This window comes from Cinclus cinclus, chromosome 27 (genome assembly GCF_963662255.1).
Source record: "Cinclus cinclus chromosome 27, bCinCin1.1, whole genome shotgun sequence".
Taxonomy (NCBI): Eukaryota; Metazoa; Chordata; class Aves; order Passeriformes; family Cinclidae; genus Cinclus; species Cinclus cinclus.
In genome coordinates this window covers 4944126-4967123 of record NC_085072.1, presented here as the reverse complement: position 1 = coordinate 4967123, position 22998 = coordinate 4944126, and the positions used below count along the sequence as shown (strand labels likewise).

General features: G+C 51.3%; 2 protein-coding genes and 1 long non-coding RNA gene across 7 annotated transcripts; 2 read left to right on the top strand and 1 right to left on the bottom strand.

Moving 5' to 3' along the window:
- Positions 1 to 332: 332 nt before the first annotated feature.
- On the bottom strand, positions 333 to 1098 carry LOC134054237 (uncharacterized). Its single transcript, XR_009934016.1, has 2 exons — positions 862 to 1098; positions 333 to 586 (listed from the first exon to the last, which is right to left on the bottom strand). It is a non-coding gene; the product is annotated as an uncharacterized LOC134054237 (long non-coding RNA).
- A 382-nt stretch (positions 1099 to 1480) lies between these two features.
- On the top strand, positions 1481 to 6792 carry NRAS (NRAS proto-oncogene, GTPase). The gene is made up of 5 exons (XM_062509838.1): positions 1481 to 1653; positions 2366 to 2544; positions 3497 to 3656; positions 4908 to 5031; positions 5757 to 6792. Exons 1-4 carry the CDS (start codon positions 1543 to 1545, stop codon positions 5025 to 5027), a joined length of 570 nt encoding a protein of 189 aa, XP_062365822.1. The 5' UTR covers positions 1481 to 1542; the 3' UTR covers positions 5028 to 5031; positions 5757 to 6792.
- A 5981-nt stretch (positions 6793 to 12773) lies between these two features.
- AMPD1 (adenosine monophosphate deaminase 1) lies at positions 12774 to 22781 on the top strand. 5 transcript variants are annotated; one of them, XM_062509819.1, is made up of 16 exons: positions 12774 to 12795; positions 14559 to 14570; positions 15622 to 15796; positions 16267 to 16429; positions 17789 to 17951; positions 18151 to 18370; positions 18688 to 18817; positions 19105 to 19299; positions 19483 to 19614; positions 19696 to 19859; positions 19981 to 20107; positions 20496 to 20659; positions 21004 to 21124; positions 21564 to 21737; positions 22137 to 22247; positions 22606 to 22781. In XM_062509819.1, exons 1-16 carry the CDS (start codon positions 12774 to 12776, stop codon positions 22759 to 22761), a joined length of 2229 nt encoding a protein of 742 aa, XP_062365803.1. In that variant the 3' UTR covers positions 22762 to 22781. The 5 variants fall into 5 exon arrangements, with proteins under 5 accessions (XP_062365803.1, XP_062365801.1, XP_062365802.1 ...); XM_062509817.1 differs by lacking the exon at positions 14559 to 14570; XM_062509818.1 differs by lacking the exons at positions 12774 to 12795; positions 14559 to 14570 and having other exon boundaries at positions 15624 to 15785; positions 16253 to 16429.
- The last annotated feature ends 217 nt before the right edge of the window (positions 22782 to 22998 follow it).

The window sequence follows — 22998 nt, the reverse complement described above, 5'->3', positions numbered from 1 at the left end:
TTTTTTTGGTTTTTTTTTTTCTTTTGTTTTGTTGGTTTTTTTTTTTTGTCTCCTCCCCTGCCCCCTCCCTCCATTTCCCCAGTCACACTTTATCAAGCAAGAAAACTGAATGATTGGTCTAAGTATTACTTTAACCAAAAAGATCAGGAGTTACTTTTTGGAATAGAGGGCAGTACTGTGGTTTGGTTTGCGTTTTGTTTTGTTTTGTTTTCTTTCGGTTAAATTTTTTTTCAAGGTTTTTTTCCCCCCCCTTTTTTTTTTTTTCCATGTTACCTCTATTCTCAATTTAGGGTTTTCTTCTCTGGGAGATGCATTATCTTTGTAAAACAAAACATTGCTTTCTCCAATTTTTTTTTTTCTGTTAATGGCAAAGAATGGAAATAGAATAAAGTTTTACTGATTTTGAAAAAAGCTTCGCTGTGCTCAGCCTCTTCTTTCTTCAGTGGGGTCTGTGTTGTGTCCACCACAGCCTCCTGCTGCCTCCAATTCTTACACCACCCTGAAGGGATTTCTGTGTTCTATTCCAGTTTGCACAATGCAGGGAGCTTCCCCCGAAGACCCCGTCCACAATCAAACTGCACTATTTCTACATTATAACAAACAGCAACATTCCTTGGTTACAAATTATGTCTAATTAGTAACCAACCCCCTGTTGATGAGTTCTCTCCCTTCCCCTGTTAATCAGTGCGCGGGTGCAGTTTTCATTTGGGGCCGGGGTGGGTGTTTGTGATCCCCACTGCTGGAATTCCCTTTCCCCCGTTCCTGCTCCCTCCTGCTGTCCCTTCCTCTTGGGATTGTGCTCTCTCATCCTTAAAGCAGAAGATGAGCAAAGTGCACGGTGCACACCCTGCAGTCACTTACCCAGAGATGCCCCGCTCCCGCTACCCATTAACAGCTTCTAAAAAAGCTCAACGTTTGACTCAAACCCCTTTTCGAATGCCGAGAGGCTCGGGGTCATTCCGAATTTAAAAACCACAGGGTGCGGGTTCGGTGCCCCTGCCCTTGAAAGCTCCGGTCTGCGGGGCCGGTGCCGTTCCCCGTTTAAAACCCCGGGCTTCGGCCTCGGAGCCGGTTCGGAGCCGCGGTGCCGGTGCTGCCGTGTCCCACCCCCGTGTCCTGCCATGTCCCCTCCTGTGTCCCCCCTGTGTCCCTCCGTGTCCCCCCGTCTCTCCCTTGTCCCTCCCGTGTCCCTCCCTTGTCCCCACCCGTGTCCCCCCCCCGTGTCCCTCCCTTGTTTCGTCCCCCCGTGTCCCCCCCGTGTCCCTCTCTTGTTCCCCCTCCCGTGTCCCCCCCCCCGTGTCCCTCCCTTGTTTCGTCCCCCCCGTGTCCCCCCCGTGTCCCTCCCTTGTTCCCCCTCCCGTGTCCCCCCCCCCGTGTCCCTCCCTTGTTTCCCCCCCCGTGTCCCCCCCGTGTCGCGCCCGTGTCGCGTGTACGGAAGCGGCGCGGGCGGTGACGCGCGGGCGGGAGGCGGAAGCGGCGCGGGGCGATCGCGGGGCGGCGGCGGCGGCGGGGCCGGGCCGGGCCCGGCGAGGCCGCGGGGCCATGACCGAGTACAAACTGGTGGTGGTGGGCGCCGGCGGCGTGGGCAAGAGCGCTCTGACCATCCAGCTCATCCAGAACCACTTCGTGGACGAGTACGACCCCACGATCGAGGTACGCGGGGCCCGGCGCGGGGGAAGCTCCCGGTGCCGAGGGCGCTGCTCGGGCCGGGCCGGGGCGGAGGCGGCGGGAGCTCCCTGCAGCCTCCGGGAGCGGCTCCTGCCCCGCTCTGCCTCGGGCTTCCTGGAGCAGACACAGGCAACCCGAGAGGCCACCGCGCTCTGTGCAGGGCGTGGGTTCTGCTCACCGGGAGGTGTTTGTGACAGTCTTTTGTTGTTGTTGTTGTTGTTGTTGTTTTTTTCTTCTCCTGTTGAGGAATTTTTTTAAAGCAGCAGGAGTTCTGTGTTTTTTAACAAAGGATGAGAGGGCTTAGAGTTTCATTTAAAATGGGGTATGATTTTGGGCATGCTTTAAAATGTGATCGCTTGGGTAATATTTAAAATACTATAGTTTTAGATACTGGTAGTTTTTCAGCAGAGAGGAATGAGGATCACTAAATCCAGACTGGTTTGAATAAGAAGACACCTTAAAGTTCATCTCGTTCCACCCCTGCCACGGGCAGGGACACCTTCCACTCTCCCAGGTGCTCCAAGCCCCATCTACCCTGGCCTTGGACACTGTCAGGGATCCAGGGGCAGCCACAGCTTCTGTGGAACAGCTGGAAAAGCTCCTCCTGTGTTTTTATTATTATTTTTGTTTTTGCTCCGTGCCCCCTGGGGTGGGCAGGAGCAGGGCAGTGCTCACTCCCGGTGCCCGCGTGTTGCAGGACTCGTACCGCAAGCAGGTGGTGATCGATGGTGAGACGTGTCTGCTGGACATCCTGGACACAGCGGGGCAGGAGGAGTACAGCGCCATGAGGGACCAGTACATGAGGACAGGGGAGGGCTTCCTCTGCGTGTTCGCCATCAACAACAGCAAATCCTTCGCCGACATCAACCTCTACAGGTGCAGCTGGGGCTGCCCCACCCGCGGGGAGCGCAGGGACAGGGCGGGATCCTGGCACAATGAAGCACTGAAGTGCCTCAGTGAAGGCTCAGTAACAGATAAATATTAGATCTCCCACTTCTTTGAGAGAGTTTTGTCACTGTTCTGTGCCACTGTATAGAATCACAGGCTGGTTTGGGTTGGAATGGACTTTAAAGCCCATCCAGTCCCACTCCTGCCATGGGCAGGGACACCTTCCACTGTCCCAGGCTGCTCAAAACCCCAGTGTCCAGCCTGGCCTTGGACACTTCCAGGGATCCAAGGGCAGCCACAGCTTCTCTGGGATGTGCCAGGACCACATCACCACCTTTAGTCAGTTAAGACTGGGATGGTTTTTAGGGGTTTTTGTGTTTATCATGTCGTCAATCCATATAAATATCTCCAAGGGCTGCCAAGAGAACAGTGTCAGATTTTTTGCAGAGGTGCCCAGGGACAGGACAAGGAGCAGTGGCCATAAACCAAATCACAAGACCCTCCACCTCAACATGAGGAAAAACTTCTTTCTCTGAGGGTGGCAGAGCCCTGGAGCAGCTGCCCAGGGATTTGTGAAGCCTCCCTCTCTCCAAAAGCCACCAGGACATGGTCACCTATTCCAGATGATCTTGCAGAGGGGTTGGACTGGGTGATCTCCAGAGGACCCGTCCAACCCCAGCTGTTCTGAGATTGTGTGAATCAGATGCCATTTACAGCTACAGAATGTAGCTCTAAGAAAATGGGCGAGAAATCCAGAGTGGAGTTATCAATGGACAGAAAATGAAGTGTACAAAGTGCTTGGCAATCCTGCTGACCCCTGAGGCCCTGCTCACCTTTAATATATTTTTGTGGCATAAGGTTGTGTGAATACTGAACTAAACCAGTTTTTATATTAGAAAAGAATTCCTCATTTTTTATTTTTAAATTTGTCTTCCTGAAGAGAACAGATCAAGAGAGTGAAGGACTCGGATGACGTGCCCATGGTGCTGGTGGGGAACAAGTGTGATCTGCCCACGAGAACAGTGGACACAAAACAGGCCCAAGAATTGGCAAAAAGCTACGGAATCCCCTTCATAGAGACCTCTGCAAAAACGAGACAGGTGAGGGGCTCCCCCAGGGGCTGGCTGCTTCCTGGCAAATGCAGGAATGACATTTTCCCATGTGCTTTTGCCTTATTTACAGAAGCATTTTTTTCAATCCCTTTAGAGTTTTTTGCTTTTACTTCCCCACTCACTCTTAGCTTGAAAGAGTTCTGGGCTGGGCCAGTACAGGAATCACTTCAGACTCGTCTTGGCTTCATTTCAAATGGGTTATGTTGATAAATAACAGAGAATAAAAAAATTTCAACTCCCCTGCAGTTACTTAAAAACTAACTAGGGAAAAAATACTCAAAATAATAAACATTACTAAAACCAGTAAATATAGAGATAAAGAGACCCACAGAGGTTTTGTGGAAAATTACATAACAAGAAAACATAGCACATGCCCAAAAAAAAATGCTCAAAAGAAAATCATCTTTACTATCAAAGCATTCAATAAATACAACTACCAAAACCCCTCTTAATAAACCTCCAAAACCATAAAAACCTCCCAATAAGAAACAAATGCCTGCAAAATAATTCCTAAAAATAACACTTATGTCTTAAATTAAAACCAACATTTTAATTACAATAAATATCTTATGATAAAGTCTCTCAGAAGACACACAGAATAAAAAGGAACCCAGCTACTTTCTACTGCTTCAGATTATGTTAAAAATACGATTCCAGCCAATTTCAGCATCTTTCAGTGCTGGCAGGAAGAGCAGCAGAGTTTCAGCTGCCCTCCCTGGGGAGTGTCAGAGGCTGAGCTCACTACCCCAGACCTGCTTGGTTCTCTTGGCTCGTTAATGAAAGCTAATTAGCAGATTATGATTGCAGACACAATTCCCCAGACTGGACTAATGGGCTTCTCCAAAGCCTCCTTGGCCACGTGGGCCAGCCCTGCTCTGCCTGCAGCAGGGGAACGGAGCAGGGACACTGCAATTATTGAGCAGCAGCCAGAAAATCCTAAAGAACTGAATTCTAAGAATTCTAAAATTAGGCAAGGAGTAGCTTGTTTCCTGCATGGAAGCTCCATGAGATACAGTTTTCCCTGTTCATTTTAGTGGTTGTTACCCCAGAAGGAGTCAGTAAGGAGAGGCTTTGGGACATCCATGCGAGTTTCTTCCTCTTAGGAACCACGGGATAAGTTGGGTGCTGCTCTTCTGTAGAATTGTGTCTTTCAAATCCATTAAGGGGTTCTGGGATGGACAAATCAGTGATTTCAAAAGCTTCAGGGAAGAAAATCCCTGACCCTGTGTTTGCATTCAGGGTGTGGAAGATGCTTTTTACACCCTGGTGAGAGAGATCCGGCAGTACCGGATGAAGAAGCTCAACAGCAGCGAGGATGGGAACCAGGGCTGCATGGGACTGTCCTGCCTTGTCATGTGAAAAGGTGAGCTGGAACTCCACTTCTCCACTGCCTTCTTGTCTCTCTGCCTTCCAGCACTTGATAAGCGTGGCTTAGAAATGCTGGTTGCTGTAGGTGGGGTTTTTCCCTATTAAACAACCTATGGATTCCCAGGGATTTGGATCCTACAATGTTTTAGTGCTCAAAAAATAAAGTTTTCCCTCTGAGTTGGTGACAGAACTTAAGAAAAGGAATTTTCATTCACGTCACCCTTTTGGCTGATGGGTGGGTGGAGCAAGATGATCTTTAAGGTTGCTTCCAACTCAAAACATTCCATGATTTCCTCTGATTTCAATGGTGTGGTTTTGATTTCAACGGTGTGGTTTTCTGTGTCGTTCCTTTCTGTCTCCTTCCTTTGGGAAACCATTTGGGCTGCTTGGAGAATGTGTAATTACTGAAGAAACACCTTGAAAGAGAGGTGTGCACAGCTGTGCTCCTGAGTGATTGACTCCTGCACAGCTGCCCTCGAGCTGTGTTCCTCTGGAACGTGCTGATTCCAGGATTAACCAAATAAAGTGGTGCAAATAATGAAATCTGAGTTCCCAACTGAGGGAAATTCCTTTCAACAATTCCCTGAAAGATGCTGCTCGTGACTATGAAAACAGACCAGCTCAGGACTTGCACTGTTGCACTGCTCATCCACCCCAGAGTGTTACAGAGATAATTAGTGCTAATTGGAGGTGCTAACTGGAGGTGCCTTTCTGTTCCAGATGCCAAGAAAACGTGGTTCAGGTGCAGCTGCTGGACGAGCCTCGATCTCCTGTGCTGCCTCTCCTGCTGATGCCTGCAGTGTTTTGGTGCCAGTGCCAGACTCTGGGCACCAGAGTTAATTAGCACAAGATCCTTCTCCGTGCTCCATCTGAAGAGAACATCCATGGCATCTACCTCCCTGCTCAGCTCACCGAGCAGCAGCAGCTCTGGATGTGCTGGGATTCTTTCCTCACTGTGTTACCTGGGTTTATTCAAGAAGAAAACCAGTCACAAAAGTGAACTATAGAGACTAAATGCTGTGAAAAAGATGACACTTTACCTCTAGAGTAAAAGCTAGAAGTGCTGTGTGTCCCCTGTCTGTTGGATTCCGTGCAGTGCTGTCAGAGGAGTGGCACAGAGCAATGTCACACGGGGTTGTGCCACCAGGAGTGCCCCTGTCCCCTCAGCTGGGTGTCTGCCCTCTGTGCACCTGTACAGCAGAAGTGCAACATCTCCAGTGCCAGGAGTGCCACCTACCTGATCCTCCATTTCTGTAATAAAAAGGAAAATCTTTCCTAACTAAGTGCCTGTTTGCTAAGAAGATTTCAAGTTGTCCCTTGGGTTGAGGAAAACCCCAAGGACTGGAATTTCTTGGGAGCTCATTGTCTCAAGCAGGCAAGTGTGGTGTGGGTGATCTGTGCCTGACAGGGTCCTTCAGCAGGAATCTGGAGGCTGGAAGGTCCAGCAGGCACCTGTGAGACTCTTGGATAAGGGAGGGGACACACTGCATCTGTGTTTTACTTTCTTTGTGGGTGGAACAGTTTATATTCATATTGTTTTCCTGCAGCGTTGAGATCTCTTCCAAGTTGGACCAAACCTGTCAGCTGTTCATTTTTAACATGAACTGCCAACATTTCTGGGCAGCTTCTCACTAATTAATCTGGTAACTGGAGGTTGCTTTGGACAGCTGCTATTCAGCTCTCTCTGTAATTTGCAAATTGTTTTATTCTGAGTTATTTTCTTACCACAGACTGTAAAGAGTCTCTTCAAAATGTCTCTAGACTGTAAAATGTAGTTGGTGTTTCCTTGTCAGGGAGGGAGTGTGGGGGGTTGAGGTTGACTCTGTCAGGGGTGCAGAAAGTGGGTGCTCCATCCCTGGCAGTGTCCAAGGCCAGGCTGGACAGGGCTTGGAGCACCCTGGGACAGTGGAAGGTGTCCCTGACATGGCAGGGATGGTACTGGATGAGTTTAAGGTCCTTCCAACCCAAACCATTCTGGGATTCTGTGATGAAGGGGAGAAGGCTGAGAGCTGCCACAGACACCTGAGTCAGCTTCTGATTGCAGCATCCTTGCAAAATGAGGAAGGAAGTGAGTTCAGGGATGGCCGCACGGAAGGTGTGGGATGGGACAGACTGGTGGGAATTCAGGGCTCGCTGGGGCAGCCTCCAGCTGAGGGAATTGTGAGCTGAGTGAGTTCTCCCCAGAACAAAACAAAACACCCTCCCCTCCTTACCTTGCACTGGTGTTCTCAGTGCTGCAAAACCTCCAGTGCTGCTTGGAATGCCGTGTCCTCCTCTGGTCCCTGATCTGCTGGGACCGGGTTCTGCTCCTGTGCTTGGCCACGGGAGCCCAATTCCCTCCTGTGCAAGATTTGGAAGGAGCCCTCAGCCAACAGAGGGAGCATTTGGTCAGTGCCAGGCCAGTGCAGCAGGAGGCTCAGTTTCAGGTTGTTGGTGTCAGTCACACATCTTAATTTGGGGTGCTCAGTTTCAAATGGACATCAGAAATCATTAAACAGAGAGAGAAGAATTCTTTCCTTTTAATATTGCTTCCTTCACTACTTACAGTTTTAATTCTCTTCTGGGAATGAAGAGGATCAGTCTGCATCACATTTTCTTCATCTGTGATAATCCTTATAAATACTTCTTTCAATTTATTTTAACTTTGACTGACATGACTGATAAGAATTAAACCCACAAAAATCAATGTAAAATATTCTTTTCCAGCCACATACACAAAGTGGTGGGCAGAATTGTGGGGAGCATTAGCTGGTGGCTCGAGTTCAGTTTGTTTGATGTTGCCCAGAGCAGCTGTGGCTGCCCCATCCCTAGAAGTGTTCAAGGCCAGGATGGAGCAGCCTGGGACAGTGGAAGGTGTCCCTGCCCATGGGATGAGCTTTAAGGCACCTTCCAGCACAAACCATTCCATGGCTGATCTCATGCTGCAGGTTAAATGTGACAGAGCTGCCACCACTGCATGGCCAAGGCTGAGAAAGCTTTGTCAGGAAGAGCCTTCCCTGTGGCAGGAGATGAGGGTCTGCTCCTGAAGAGATGTGTGGCACATGGGAGGCCAGTTCATAAAAACACCCCTGGGAAATGAGAAAAAGTTTTTGGGATGCACATCTGGTCACATAGAGCCAGCAGGAAGGGGCAGTGTGGAGTTTGTGAGGATACTGAACAGTGACATTGTGTCATCCAGGTCTGTGGATGGGGTTTGATTTCTTGGGAAAGGCAGGAATTTATTTCCTGGCCAGCAGGATTGCTCAGGACATGGCTGCCTGTGGCCATGGGAAGCCTCTGGCATTGGATGTTTGGAGGCTGTGTGGTCAGCCTGGAGAATTATTTGGGTGGATGTTCATCATAGCAACGCTCCACACTGCTCAGCATGCTCTGGTTGGCATGAAAATGTACCAGCTGTAGCTCCAAAAGCTGGGAATTCTCAGAAATGTGTGGGAACTGACTGGAAAATGCATCTGCTTCTCTTTGCTGTTCTCTTTCTCTTGGGCTCTGTAAAACCTGAAAAGAGAAAAAGGATTGGTCTGTATTAGTGTCACCTTTGGAACCTTTAGAAGGGTTTTTGGGATTTTTTCAGGTTTTGGGATGCTGCAGAGCTGACCTGCACAGGTGATCCCATCTCTAGCAGTGTAGTTCCAAATCCAGCAAAAAAATACAAAATCAGGGTGTTGTACTAGTCAGGAGCATGAACTGAATGGTTGTAATTTGTTTCCAGCTGTCTCACAGAGTGCTCTGGGTTTGGTGGCAGCCAAGAACTGGAAGGACAAAACCCTGTGAACTTTTGGGAAAATTATTTAAAAGATAAGCATAGAAGGTTTTGCACAAGACAGGTCCCTGTAAAAGGTGGTTTAGCAGATTTGGTCCAGATACTGTTATTTAGAACAGCACAACTCTGCACTAGTACCAGGCTGATTTCTCTGCCCTGACTGAGCAGAACAGACATGAACAACTTTTGAGGTAAAATATTAAAAAAGGGTAAAGTTCTTGTTCAGAACTTCCAAGTGCCAATGACTGTAACAAACGTTCTGTTGCTGTGGCTGAGCAGAGCTCTAAGGAGCATCTGGAGCTCTGTGGTTGTTCCTCTCTGTGTCCCCACTCCGTGGTCTTGTTCAAACAACTGCTCAGATTCTGTCCTTGGCCTTGTCAGGACTCTGGATTTTAACCAGGACGTTTAAGCTGCCATCATTTTTAGTACAGCTCAGACTTAGAACTGGATTTCAAGAAGCCTCAGGCCTATGGGGGAAGGAGAGCAGTGGAAGTTTAAATCACATTCTGACCTGTGTGTGCTCCTCAAAAACCCCAAACCTTGAGTGTCTGCCTGTGTGTAACCCTCAGGATGGCTGGGAAATGTTGGGATCTGGATTTTTAACCCAAGGGCTAATTTGTTGTTACTTTGTTTAATTATTTGCTTTCAATAATGCATCTCTTTTGGTTTGAATTGAAGTAAGTTATTTTGCTTCTTAAATAACTTTTTTAAAGAATAAACTTTGAGTTCTTTGGTTGTTTTCTTTGGGTTCTGGGCACGGGATCCATGAGTGGGTTACAGGAGGTTTATCACAGTGCCCTCTGCTTTGTCTGTGGGGTGGGATTTACTCCATTCTGTCATGGGGCAGGGTGAGCTCTATCACAGATGTGCCCTAGAGCATCAGTGAGCAGTGAGGGTGGCCTTGAGACCTGCCACAGGCTTGGTCCAGAGTCCAGGTTTAATGACTTCACCAATCTGCATCTTGCTGCTGCTGAATCTCTGTTTGCACTGGGGTCTCTCTTGCTGACTTACATTTTAAAATATGGAGGGGAAATCTTCTTTACTTGATATTCCAATGGCAAAACCAGCTATGGCCGAATCATGCTCTGTTAGGCTTTTAAATTGCTTGATTCAGTCTTCTAAAATCCTTCCCTGTTTCCTTCCCTCCTGCAAGAAGGCAAATTGTGTCATACCACACAGTCAGTAAATGTGCTTCAAGGGTATTTTTCCTCAGATGTTGTGTCAGGCACCTGAAACCTGGAATCCAGCCTGGGTTTTGTGCCAGGAATTTAAAAACAGATCCCCAGGAACAGGGGAACAGATCTCCTGCCACCTTGGCTGCAGCAGTCACTGCCTGTCCCCAGAGGATTTACACCCTGAGTTCGGGTGGGGGCTAAAAACCCAAAGGTTTCTTGGCTTACTGGGAAGGTTTCTCCTCAATGAGTTTATTCCCAGCCTGATCCTACAAAGGAGCTCCCTGCTGAGGAACTGATTGTGGTTGTGCCCTGGAGCAGAGGCTGATTGCAACAGCCCTGGGGAATGTGTGGATGTGGATCAGGGGATGACAGAACAAGGTGGGGAGAGAAGAATTTGCTGAGGGTTCCGCCAGTGCTGGGTGAGTTGATCAAAGGCCCAGCACAGCCAGGAGTGCCCTGGTGAGATCCAGGTTATCCCCTCTCTGTTCATACTCTTCCTCTTGAGGAATTTGAACCATTTTCTAGCAAAGCTTGCCCCATGGCCTCTGTTAGGGCAGCTGCCCCTGTGCTGTGGATGCAAGGCCAGGCAAGCTGCAGGTAGATCCTGCTCAGTAACCTAAGCTGCCAAATTTCTGGCACATCCAACCATTTTCCCTTGGCTGGGGCTGGGCAGAACAAGGACAGCTCAGAGGTAAAAGTGTGGGGGATTAGAGCCACTCCAAAGCCTCTGGGTGTGAATCACTCACTTTCCAGCTGAGAAAGAGTGGGAAGACAGAATGTTTGTGTCAGCCCTTGAGCTTGCACAGGCCCTGGATCTAACTTTAGCACGGTGTTTACCCAGGCTTTTCTCAGATTTCCACCATGAGCCCACCCAAGCTCACCCTGTGATTAAAAAAGCTGAGGGATCAAAAGACGATCAAGACTCTTCTCTTGAGGAAGATGACCTCTGTATCCTAAAGGTTATTTTTGGTTTCAGATGTGAACCCAAGATCCCAAGGAGGGTTAAGAGCAGATAGAGTCCTTGTGGGAGAGCAAACAAGCAGGTGACAGATTTTATGGACCTTGAATGAAACAGTTAAACAATAATGTGGTGTGCAGACTCTCAAACTTGGGGATGGGTGAGAGCAAGAGATTTCAGAACCTGAAGATTTTATCATCATGAGAGGGAGACTAAAACTGTACCAGCATCTCAGCTTTGCCCTGGTGCTGCATCTCGGCAGGCTGGAGGGAGGAAAATTTATATTCTTAGGAAATAATAGGGAAGTGGGGGTAAAATTCCCTAAATTCTAGATAATTTCTCAACTGCCACCCAGCTTATTTTAAAGTTGTGCCCATCAAATAGTAGGCACATCTCTTCCAGAGAGTTTCTGGATGCTGTGGAAATTATCTAAGCTGGAGAAGCTGCACCAGGTCTCAGCTCACCTCATTTCACTTGGCTGTGCCACAAGATTCCTGTGCTCCTAAGGACAAAAGTCATGGCCTGTTATTTCCAGGTCAATATTTTAATTGTACAAGTGACTCTCTCACCTATTCCACCTTCTTCTTGGACAACGTTTCTCATAGCTGTTCCTGCAAAACGTGGCACATATGGATGCAGAAATAATTCCAAATAATGGTGGCTGTTCCAGGTGTATTTTCTGTTCCCTTCAATTCTCTGGCCAAAGCCACCCCTAAAACCAAAGCCAGACTCTGCCCAAATGCTTTGTCCTATTCCTGGGCAGTTTTTCCACACCATCAAGAATCAAAGCAGAAACAAACAGGGAAAGACTGTTTCACATCAAAACTATTTTATCCTCCTGACCTGTTCAGTTTCACCACTTCCCACCAAGAATCTGAATCAGAAGCTCAAGGTATCCTGGCAACACGTAGGACACAATAAATTCTGGCCTTTCTTTTCACACAGGAGGAGGTGCTTCCCAGCTGTAGGTGAGATCTGAAGAAGGTTTGAGGACATCCTAAAGGAGGGTACAGCCCTCAAAGCCAATATGCTGGAAACATCCCGTTTCAAATGAAGCCAGGAGGTGCCTCCCAACCTGAGATTGCTCTGCCAGGCCCAAGCTGAAGGCAGGAGTTCCCTGACCCACCTTGGGCTTGACTGAGAGCTGCTCTCTCAGCAGGTGAGATACACCTTGCTTCTGGTTCACCACATACAGAACTGATTATCAGATCAACATTAGGACACAAAGCTTGAAAAAGACAGTTCCTGCAAAGCTCAGGAACAAACTGTGACTCCTTCCTCTTTCCTTTTATTTGTTGGATTTAGCTGGGAAGAAGTGATGATGTCTGGGCAACCCTGCTGGTAAAATCCAAGCTTTCAAACAGATACCTCCCTCAGGAAAAATCTCTGAACATCTCAGGTGAGAGCACATAGCTTGTACCTATCCACAGCCTCTGTTCTGACTGGGGATTTCCTTTAAACCTTTGCTTCAGTACAGAAGGCACCAGGGTTAGTCTTTCTTAAAAAGGTGAATTCCACAGATCACATTAGAAAGTTGAAGCTGCCCTGGAAAGCAGAAATCTGGCCAGACACCAGGTGACACTCCACAAAATGTAAAATGCAAACGTGACTGAAAGAAAAAGATTAATTGAATTTGAGCCCCGCTTTCACCTATTTCAGTTCAAGTGCTTGTGGCAGCACTTTAAATAGTCCCAGAGTTGATCTCCACTCTCCTTTTAGAGTGGGAGAGTCTGATTACAGGGAAGGGAAAGCAGTAAAATTAGTGTTGGGCTGCCAGGCAGTCACTTGGCCCCTTGTGCTCGTGGACTCTGGGGTGATATTGAGGCTCTGCAAACACTGCTGAAATGTCCCGGGTGAGAATTCCAGGTAGGTCTGAAAGCCAAGTGGGAGCCAAGGAGCCACAGGGCATGTTCCAGGCCCACAGCCTTGGAGATTTGGATGTGTGGTGTCCAGGGGACCTCACTAGGGCCTCTGGGCTTTTTTCTTCCTGCTTGGAGATGTGTTTGGATAGTGCAGTAAAGAAATTGTGTTATTGTTTAAATCTTGCTCTGCTTGTACTGAAGGAACGAGTCTCTCCTGCAGTGTGATGTGTTCTATAATGACATCATTAAATCCCTGTGGAAGGGCTCAGAGGCTTTTCAGGAATCTCTGGTCAAGCTGGTGAAGCTCAGATATGGGGAGCTGCAGTCCCAAGGGGATGGGAGCAGGAGCTGGGCAGCAGGAGCAGGGCCAGCCAGGCTCTGCAGGACAGTGCAGAGGGACATGTGGCAGGTGACTGCAGAGTCCTGAGTGATAACAGCACCAAGCAGCCCTGATAGAAGCGTGTTTGGAATTGCAGGGCTGTGATGTGAGAGACTTTCCTAGCACACGAAGCCTCGCCCTGCACCATCAGTGGGAGATTGTGAACCTTCCTGAGTGTAATTTTCGTCCACTAAAGAGATGAAAGGTCAAACTAAACATTTCTGGGATGCTTTGTTGGCAAATGAATCTGTGGAGTCAGGATTCCAGAGCGTGTGTTCCGCAGGCTGGGCTTTGGGAAGTCAGCAGCTGTGATGGCAGAGCTGCAGCCTGAACTGCTGGGTCAGATGGAAAGGGCAGGGCTTGCACCCTCAGAGTGCTGCTGGCACCCTGCTGACCAGCACTGAGGTCTGTGTGAGTGCTTCAGTTCTCTCGTCCTGTTGGGGAATAAGGGGAGCTGTGACCACAGGGACATGGAACTCTGAAATCACCACCCATCCTGAGAGCCACAAAGGAGGGCGAGTCAAGGGCAAAAAACAGCAAAGCCTGGTGCTCTGAGCCTCTGGAATACCTGCTTGACAGGTCAGCAGGAGAAGGCTGTGCTGCCCTCCCTGTGTCCCTGCAGGTGCAAGGGAGAGCAGAGCCATTCCAGGCCAGCTCAGCCTTAGCACAGGACTGGTACCTGTCAGGCTCGGGCGGTGTGGAGTGAGAGGACCTGGCTCTAGAGAATGCTCCACCTCGGGCAGTGCAGGGAAAGCAGGGGATGTGTCAGGCCACGCTGGGGTGGGGGGCTGTGGGATGGACCTGCAGTGGGGTTTGGTTCAACGCTGAGGCATCACCGAGGCTCTGTCAGGGGACAGAAAATGCAGAACTTCCCTCTTTGTCTTCCTAAAAGTGACAGCTTCTCTGCCTTTTCCTTCCAGTATCTAAAGGGGCTACAGGAAGGCTGAGGACTTCTCACAAGGGCAGGGAATGACAGGACAAGGGGGAATGGTTTTAAGCCAAAGGAGGGTGGGGTTAGATGGGATATTGGGAAGGAATTGTTCCCTGTGAGGGTAGTGAGGCCCTGGCACAGGGTGCCCAGAACAGCTGTGGCTGCCCCTGGATCCCTGGGAGTGCCCAAGGCCAGGCTGGAAGGGGCTGGGAGCAACCTGGGATAGTGGAAGGTGTCCCTGCCCATCAGATGAGCTTTAAGGTCCCTTCCTGTTCCAACCCAAACCATTCTAGGATTCTGTGATTCTTTTATAAGTGGAAGGTGTGGAAGGCTTTGACTAAACTTGTACTTTGCTAACCCCTTTTTAAAGACTGATGAGGTGATAAGGCAGAAAGGCTCAGATTTTGAGGGGCTGATCACAACAGCTTTTACTTTATCTCTGTTTTATCTCAAACAGCAGAACACAAACGTGAGTATTGCTGGGTTTCTCTATGCTCTGCTGTGTTACTGCCTAGACATGAAACTGCTGCTGGAACCAAGCAGCAGTTACATGATCATGTAGATCGTGTAGATCATGATCATGGTGCTCCTTCAGCAGCTGGGGAAATGCTAGTTCCTGGCAGTGCCAGCTCTGCCCATCGGTGTTACATGGAATGGTCCCATCTTTTGGTCCTCTGATATAGCACCAAAATATGCAATTTGTTAAATGTCATTCTGGCACCCTGAGTGCTGTTGAGAATCCTCTCTCTGTTCTGCTTTGGTCCTCACCTGTGACCATATCCTGTGTGACACTCGATGGTGAGGTCCATCCTTGGACACTGATCCTCACCTTGCCTTGTGCCGAGCTGTCAAAAACTGCTGTCAGTGCCCCTGTGCTGCCATGCAAACATCTGCTTCTGGGAGTTGCTGCCAGCAGAACCCTTGGGTTCTTGTTTTATGGTGTTTTATTGGCAGTGGAAGGGCTTTTAACCTTCCTTGTCCTCCTCTATAAAGTTCCAGCCAGCCCTGTGTCAGTGGTGGCTCTGGCACCTTTGCAGCATGATGCACGTGGTGGGCTGGGAGTGCCCAGCTGGGGTCCCCAGCTGCCCTGGGATGGTGGGAGCTGAGTGTTTGGGCTGCCAGCTCTGCCCCCATCCAGACCTCTCCCTTCCCCCTGACTGCTGCAGCAAGTGGATTTCGGGCTCCCTGGAGCTGTAAGGGCTCTGCCAGCTTTCCGCTCTTCCACCCAGTGCATGCTCCCATAACTGCCTTTCCCAAGGACCTGCTTCTCTCTGGGCCTTTTGGCAGCACTCTTGGACTGTATTTACTTTTCCTGCTGTAGTAGGGGCATCAAGGTATGTCTGCAGCCCACCAGGTGTGGCCCATCCTTGCTGCAAATCTGGGAGGTGGCTCAGAGTCTTCTCTAGGGTGTGGGGACCATGAGGCAATGGTAGCTGAGCACGGAGCTGCCTGCAAGGGGCCCCTGCCTGTTCCAGTGGCTGGGAATCACCTCCCTGTGGGACACTATTTCCTCTTTGCAGAGATGGATGAGTCCATGCGCTCCTTCGCCGAGAAGGTCTTCGCCTCCGAGGTGAAGGATGAGGAGGTCAGGGGGGAAATCTCTCACTTCGATGTGGAAGAGATCTGCCCCATCTCCCGCCAGGAAATGACACTGCACATGATGCTCCAGGAGTCCAGTGCCACAGTGGAAAAGCGGTGAGTTCCTAGGAGCCTGGGCAAGGAGAGGGGCAGAGCCTGCACCTCATGGCCAGAGCAAACAGGGGGGATGTAAATCAAGGCCCTTGGGCACAGCTCACACCTGTGGAGTAAATCCTTGATAATCCCAGGGCATCTGTCAGGTACTCCAGGATTTCCTCTCCAACTGTTTCCACTGTTGGACAAAAAGACACCCTTGGCCTGTTCCCTGGGTGTCAGCACAGCAATGGTCACAGAGCCGTTGGGGAGGGAGACCTAGAGACTCTGGAAAGATGCAACTTCCAAAGCCTGTGGCTACTATATGTGCTGTAGCCTGTGCTTCTGGCAGTGCCTGCTAAAGGTGCTCAGAGACCAGCAGTGAGCTGGATCATGTTGTGCACAGCTGGAACATGGCTGTGGGAAGTGCCCCTGGCCCTGCAGCTGTGTGTGACCATGGAACGGGGCAGTTTGCCTGAGCCTTTCCCCTGTAGCAGGAAGAAGCTGCTCCGCATGAAGACTGTGCTGGCACCGTCCATGGCTGCCGTGTCCGTGCCCCGCCCGGCTGCCGCTGATGAGGCCAACTCCACCTGCCCCCAGTACCAGACTGTGCCCGACTTCCAGCGGGTGCAGATCACTGGGGATTATGCCTCTGGGGTAGGTACTTCCATGGCTGCTCCCTTTCCATTCTGGCCACCCCATGGTCCCTGCCTGTCCCTCGGCAGTGCTCAGTGACACAGGAGTCACTGCAGGAGCTGCAGTGGGGAGGGTGTGTCTCCCAGCTCAGTCTGTGTCTCACAAGCATCTGGGGATGTCCTGCTGCATCCCTGGGGATCCAGAGCTGAATTCCTTAGCAGGAGCTGTGGGGTGCTGCATATTCCCATGGGATTCTCCAGGGACGGCCTGGCAGGGCAGGCTGTGCTCCCTCTGTCACATCCTCTCTGCTTGCACACAGCTCTGTCTGTCTGAGGTCTGTGCACATCCAGGGATCCCAGAAGGGCTGAGGGAGGTCACCAAGCCCCTGGTACAGGCAGGGTCACCTAGAGCCAGTTCACCAGCACTGTGATCACATCCCATGCTAATCCTGCCCCCCTCTCTTCCTCAGCCTCCTATTACATTTGCTATTTCTAAGAGCCTGGTGGAGGGTTCTGGAAATCCCTCCCTGCTCAGGCACTGAGTACATTCCCCCTGCCATTACTGTCCCAGCTGGGAGTGCTGGTTTCCCAGCCTACTCCACTCCAGCATCTGCCCACATGACTGCCCAAAACACTTGTCTGGGCAGTAAATAAAAAATCATTGACACACAGGGTTAGGTGCATGTTGTTGTTCCTGCTTCAGTTTCAGCCTGGGATCCAAAAATAGCTTTAACGTTTTGTCCAGGCCTGGCTTCCATTTCAGGGTCAATTACTAATTGCAGTGAGGAATGTTAAGAGGGGGTGACATCGGAATTTACTGGTTCTGGAACCAGGAGCTTCCCTTGGTCATGTCTGGGTGTCTGCCTATCATCCCTTCCTTGCCCTGCTCAGGCAGATCAGTGGGACATTGATATGATTTGATATATGACATGATGAGATATATGAGATATGATACAATATGATTATATGATATGACAAGAAAGTTGGAGAGGGATATTTTACAATACCATGTAGTAACAGGACAAGGGGGAATGGTTTCCCACTGCCAGAGGGCAGGGTTAGATGGGATATTGGGAAGGAATTCTTCCCTGCAAGGGTGCCCCAGCACAGGTTTCCCAGAGAAGCTGTGGTTGCCCCATTCCTGGAAGTGTTCAAGGCCAGGCTGGATGGGACTGGGAGCAACCTGGGATAGTGGAAGGTGTCCCTGCCCACAGCAGGGGCTGGAACAATATGAGATTTAGGATCCCTTCCAGCCCAAACCATTTTTTGACATTTATCTTGCCGTGACCAAAATCTCCCTCCACCTGGGTGCAGTGGGGTGTCTCTTGGACATACCTATGTCCCAGCTGTGTGGCTGCCTTCAGCATCGCCTCCCTTGCAGGTGACAGTGGAAGACTTTGAAGTGGTGTGCAGGGGCCTGTACCGGGCACTGTGCATCCGGGAGAAGAACATGCAGCAGTCACTGCAGAGGTTCCCCAAGACACCCTCGCAGTACCTGCGCACCATCGAGGGCAAGCCCTGGAAACCAAGTGATGTTGGCCCAGGTACATCCAGGCACCCCAGGGGTTCCTCTGGCTTCAGCATGGGGCAGGGCGCAGGAAAGGGCTGTGCAAAGCACATGCCCAGGCTCCCTCCTTGGTGTCACAGTGGTGGGGTGTCCCTGCCCGCTGCGTGGGGTGGGGGAGCAAGGCAGGTCTGGGAGGTTTGGGCTTGCAGCCTCATGGAATTCTCCTTTTGCTGCAGTGTTCACCCCACCAGTGAAGGATGGACAGGATCCCTTTGACACTGGGAACCTCCCTGAGGACCTGGGATACCATGTGCAGATGAAGGATGGGGTAGTTTATGTCTACGCAGACAAGGCAGCGGCTGAGAGAAATGAGCCAAAGGACCTGCCCTACCCCAGCCTCGAGCACTTCATCGATGACATGAACTTCCTCTTGGTCCTGATTGCACAGGGGCCTGTGTAAGTGCACAACCCACCAGGTCCTGCCTCGGTGGGCAGAGAGAGGTCAGGGCAGCCCCCTCCCATTCCTGGGAAGAAGGAGGAACCCGCTGGTGACACACCTGGCTGCCCAAGTGTCCTCAGCTCTTGTCAGCCTTCTTGACTTGGGACTTAAACTAAGCAGCATTCATGGGCTGGAGACAGGCCCAGCTTCCCAGGGAAGGCACCTCAGGGAAGCAGGGCTGGCCAGCATGAGCTCCTCCACCCCAGGTGGAATCTGTGTCCCTGTGCCAAGGGGCGAGGAGCCCAGTGACTGTTCTGCCCTCTGCTCTCACCAGGAAGACCTACACTCACCGGCGCCTCAAGTTCCTCTCGTCCAAGTTCCAAGTGCACGAGATGCTCAATGAGATGGAGGAGATGAGGGAGCTGAAGAACAACCCCCACCGTGACTTCTACAACTGCAGGAAGGTAAAAGGCAAGGCTTAGAGCCCCAAGGACTCTGGAGAAGAGCTGTCATAGTGCCTGCCCCTCCCTGGGAACTAGATGCTACAGTCCCTGTCTGTAGCAGCAGCCTTGCTCCTGTGAATGGGAATGTGCTGCCTTCAGTGCTCTTGGCAAAGTTGTGCCCTCTGGCTGTGTTCACCTGCTGGGCTGAGAACTGCTCTCCACACAACGTGCTCACCTGAGGGGTTTGTTCACCTCCCTGGGATGGTACCCAAGCATCCCAGCTTGAAGCTGTCCCTCTGTTTTCCCAGGTGGACACGCACATCCATGCTGCAGCCTGCATGAACCAGAAGCACCTTCTGCGTTTCATCAAGAAATCCTACCATGTGGATGCTGACCGTGTGGTCTATGATGCTAAGGGCAAACAGCTCACCCTGAAACAGCTTTTCCAGCAGCTCAAACTGCACCCCTATGACCTGACAGTGGATTCCCTGGATGTCCATGCTGTAAGTGGTAGGCCATTTACTGTAAGGCCACTCTTGCCCCTATGGCTTTCCCCTTTGCTGTGCACCCACACTTGTGTGCATCAATAGTTGTGTCCTGGTTTTGCCATTTTGGGTGGTTTGGCTCAGTCTCTGCTCCCTGCCAAGTTGTGAGGGCAGTGTTTGAGCCTCATCTCCCTGCTCCAGGGCCGGCAGACATTCCAGCGCTTTGACAAGTTCAATGACAAGTACAACCCCGTGGGGGCCAGCGAGCTGCGGGACCTCTACCTGAAGACAGAGAACGCCATCAACGGCGAGTATTTTGCTACCATCATCAAGGTATGGAGAGAGGAGAGGAGAACAGGGTGAAGCTGTGCTGCTGCTGTGGCTTCCCTTGCCACGGTGTGCTCTGGTTTGCAGGAGGTTGGCTCTGACCTGGAGGATGCCAAGTACCAGCACACAGAGCCCCGGCTCTCGATCTACGGGCGGTCGCCTGAGGAGTGGTCCAAGCTGGCCAAGTGGTTCAACACCCACCGGGTCTATTCCCCCAACATGAAGTGGATGATCCAAGTCCCCAGGATTTAGTACGTGCTGTGGGGCTGAGGGAGCACTGTGCCTTATAGATCCCTCATCCCTGAAAGGGTTGTGGGGACAGTGGGCCATGTTGTCCCTCTGGTAGCAATTAATCCCTGTCTCTGTCCACAGTGATGTGTTCAGGTCCAAGAATTTCCTCCCCCACTTTGGGAAAATGCTGGAATATATCTTTGTTCCTGTGTTTGAGGCCACCATCAATCCCCAAGCCCACAAAGAGCTGAGTGTCTTTCTACGCCACGTGAGTGTCACCTGGTGATGTTGTCAGGTGTGGGGAGAACTCACATTCCTGTTTGTGCACAAGAAATGGGGTATTGGCCCTGACATGGAAAATGGCATCAGTGGGCCACTGGGGAAGGGGGTGTGTGGCCAGAAGTGCAGGGAGGGGTCAGACTCCTTGGGCTGGCTGCTGTGGGGCTGTGAATGGCTGTCCACTCATCTCCTGGGGAGATGTGAGCTTTACTCCTAGTCCTGGACAGTGCTTGGGGGGTGTGAGGAGTGAGGTCTGCAGCCTTGCCCAACCCTGCCCTTGGGGGGCACAGGGGCAGAGCCAGGCTCTGGTGAGCTGTGGTGAGCCATGCTGAGGTGGGGAGTGTGAGATGCACCTTTTTTGTTCCCTTGCCAAGCAGATCACGGGCTTTGATAGCGTGGATGATGAATCCAAGCACAGTGGACACATGTTCAGCACTAAAAGCCCAAAGCCAGAGGAGTGGACTTCCCAGAAGAACCCATCCTACACCTACTACATCTACTACATGTATGTCAACATCCTGGTGCTGAACAACCTGCGCAGGTGAGGCCTGAGATCTGCCAAGGGGCTGCCTTGTGACTTACCTCAGTTCTTTGATTGTTGGTGTGGAAGAAGTGGGGTTTTCCTTGCTCTGTATTTGGAGCATTATGTCCCAGAGCAATCCAGACACCCCTCAGTAGGAAGTGTAATGGGCTGGGGTCAAAGTTTAGTGATTGCAGAGATGCATCTACTGCACACACAGAGGAGAGAAAGAGAAGGAGCCATGTGCTCCAATGTCAAGCTGGATTCCTGGGGACTCATGGTAGGAGTACAGCTGGGCCTAAAGTTGGGTCCAGCCACCCAACCCTGCTGTTTGCCTGCTCTGAGTGCTCCTTCCCTGTGCCCAGGCAGCGTGGGATGAACACGTTCCTGTTCCGCCCGCACTGCGGCGAGGCCGGGGCCCTCACACACCTGCTGGCAGCCTTCATGACAGCTGATAACATCTCCCACGGGCTCAACCTCAAGAAGGTACGTGGAGCAGGCTGCCAGGAGCAGCCCAGGCACGGGAGAGCAGAAGTGCTTACAGCTGCCTCATGCAGCTGGTGGTTACCTGTGCCTCTGCTTTACACTGACACAGCCTGGCTTCAGGCACATGTTAAATGGTTCTCTGGGCTTCTTCAGCCATGTTTGGGGATGTGGCTGAGCAATATATTAGTTTTTGAGGGTTTAGCCTCACAGACCCATCAGAGAGTATGTTTGTTATCACTGGAGCCAGCTGAGTTGGATATCAGACAGCTCCTTGGCCTCTTGTGTTCCTGATCCTGAAGCATTGATTGCTGGCTGGCCCATCTCTCTCCTTGCACACAGTTCTCTGGCTGGGACCTGGCCTGATCTGAGGAATGACTCTGGAGAGGTGGAAGGTGCAGCAACTTTATCCCTAACATGGTACCTCTGCTCATCTTTGCAGAGCCCGGTGCTGCAGTATCTGTACTTCCTTGCCCGAATTCCCATTGCCATGTCCCCACTCAGCAACAACAGTCTCTTCCTGGAGTATGCCAAGAATCCCCTGCTTGACTTCCACCAGAAAGGGCTCATGGTGTCCCTTTCTACAGACGACCCCATGCAGTTTCACTACACCAAGGTACAGTGTGAGCTGAGCACTGGGGCTAGAACTGTGGGGGGCTTGGCTTTTCTGAAAGCCAGTGGTACTTGCAGAGGGTCCAGCATATGCTGGGCCGTCTCCCCCTCCACCAGCAGATGTTCAGATAGGATATTAGGAAAAATTTTGTCACTGAAACAGGGGCCAAGCATCTAAACAGGGTGCCCAGGGCAGTGGTGGCTGGAAGTTTTCAAAAAATGAGAACATGTGGCAGTTTGTGATATGGTTTAGTGGACATGAGGGTGTTGGTTGAAGGTTGGACTTGACCCTGGAGAACTATTCCAGCCCAAATGATTCAGTGGTTCTGTGAGCTCTGGGACAGCCCCTGCAGAACACAGGCTGTGCTGGCAGAGGCTGCTGACCCCTAACCCTGTGCTGCAGGAGCCCCTCATGGAGGAGTATGCCATTGCTGCCCAGGTGTTCAAGCTCAGCACCTGTGACATGTGTGAGATCGCCAGAAACAGCATCCTGCAGTGTGGCCTGTCCCACGAGGTGGGTGTCCTGTCCCATGAGGGGTGTCCTGCAGTATGTCCTGTCCCATGATGGATGTCCTGCCCCATGAGGGGTGTGTCTCACAGTGTGTCCTGTCCCACAAGCTGGGTGTTCTGCAGTGTCTCATATCCCATGAGGTGTGTCCTGTTCCATGAAGTGGTGTTCTGCAGTATGTCCTGTCCCATGAAGATGGTGTCTTGTCCCACGTAGGGGGTGTCCTGCAGTGTGTCCGAGGTGTGCGTCCTTCTGGGGTGGTCCTGCCCACGGCCTGAGAATGGTGACCAGCTCTGCCCGTGGGCTCAGGGCTTCCCTCCGGCGAGGGTTCTGAGGTCGGTAACGCTGTCTTTGCCCCTGGCAGGAGAAAGTGAAGTTCCTGGGTGAAAAGTACCAGGAAGATGGGCCCGATGGCAATGACATACGGAAGACGAACGTGGCCCAGATCCGCGTGGCCTATCGCTATGAGACCTGGTGCTACGAGCTCAACCTCATCGCCGAGGGGCTGAAGAACGAATAGGCGGGGGCCGGACCACGGAGCCCGGGCAGTGCCGGATTGCGAGGGGGGCCGGGGCCGGGTCGGGGCCGTACCGGACCGAGGGGCGCCAGGGCAGCACCGGGGCCGTGCCGACTGTGAGGGCGCCGGGCAGCGCAGTAAAACCATGTCTGCGAAGCGGCTCCGAGTGCCCTGAGGAGAGCGGGGCGGGACCATCGCCTGAGTGACAGCCACCTCAGCCAATGGGCGATGGCTCTGCAC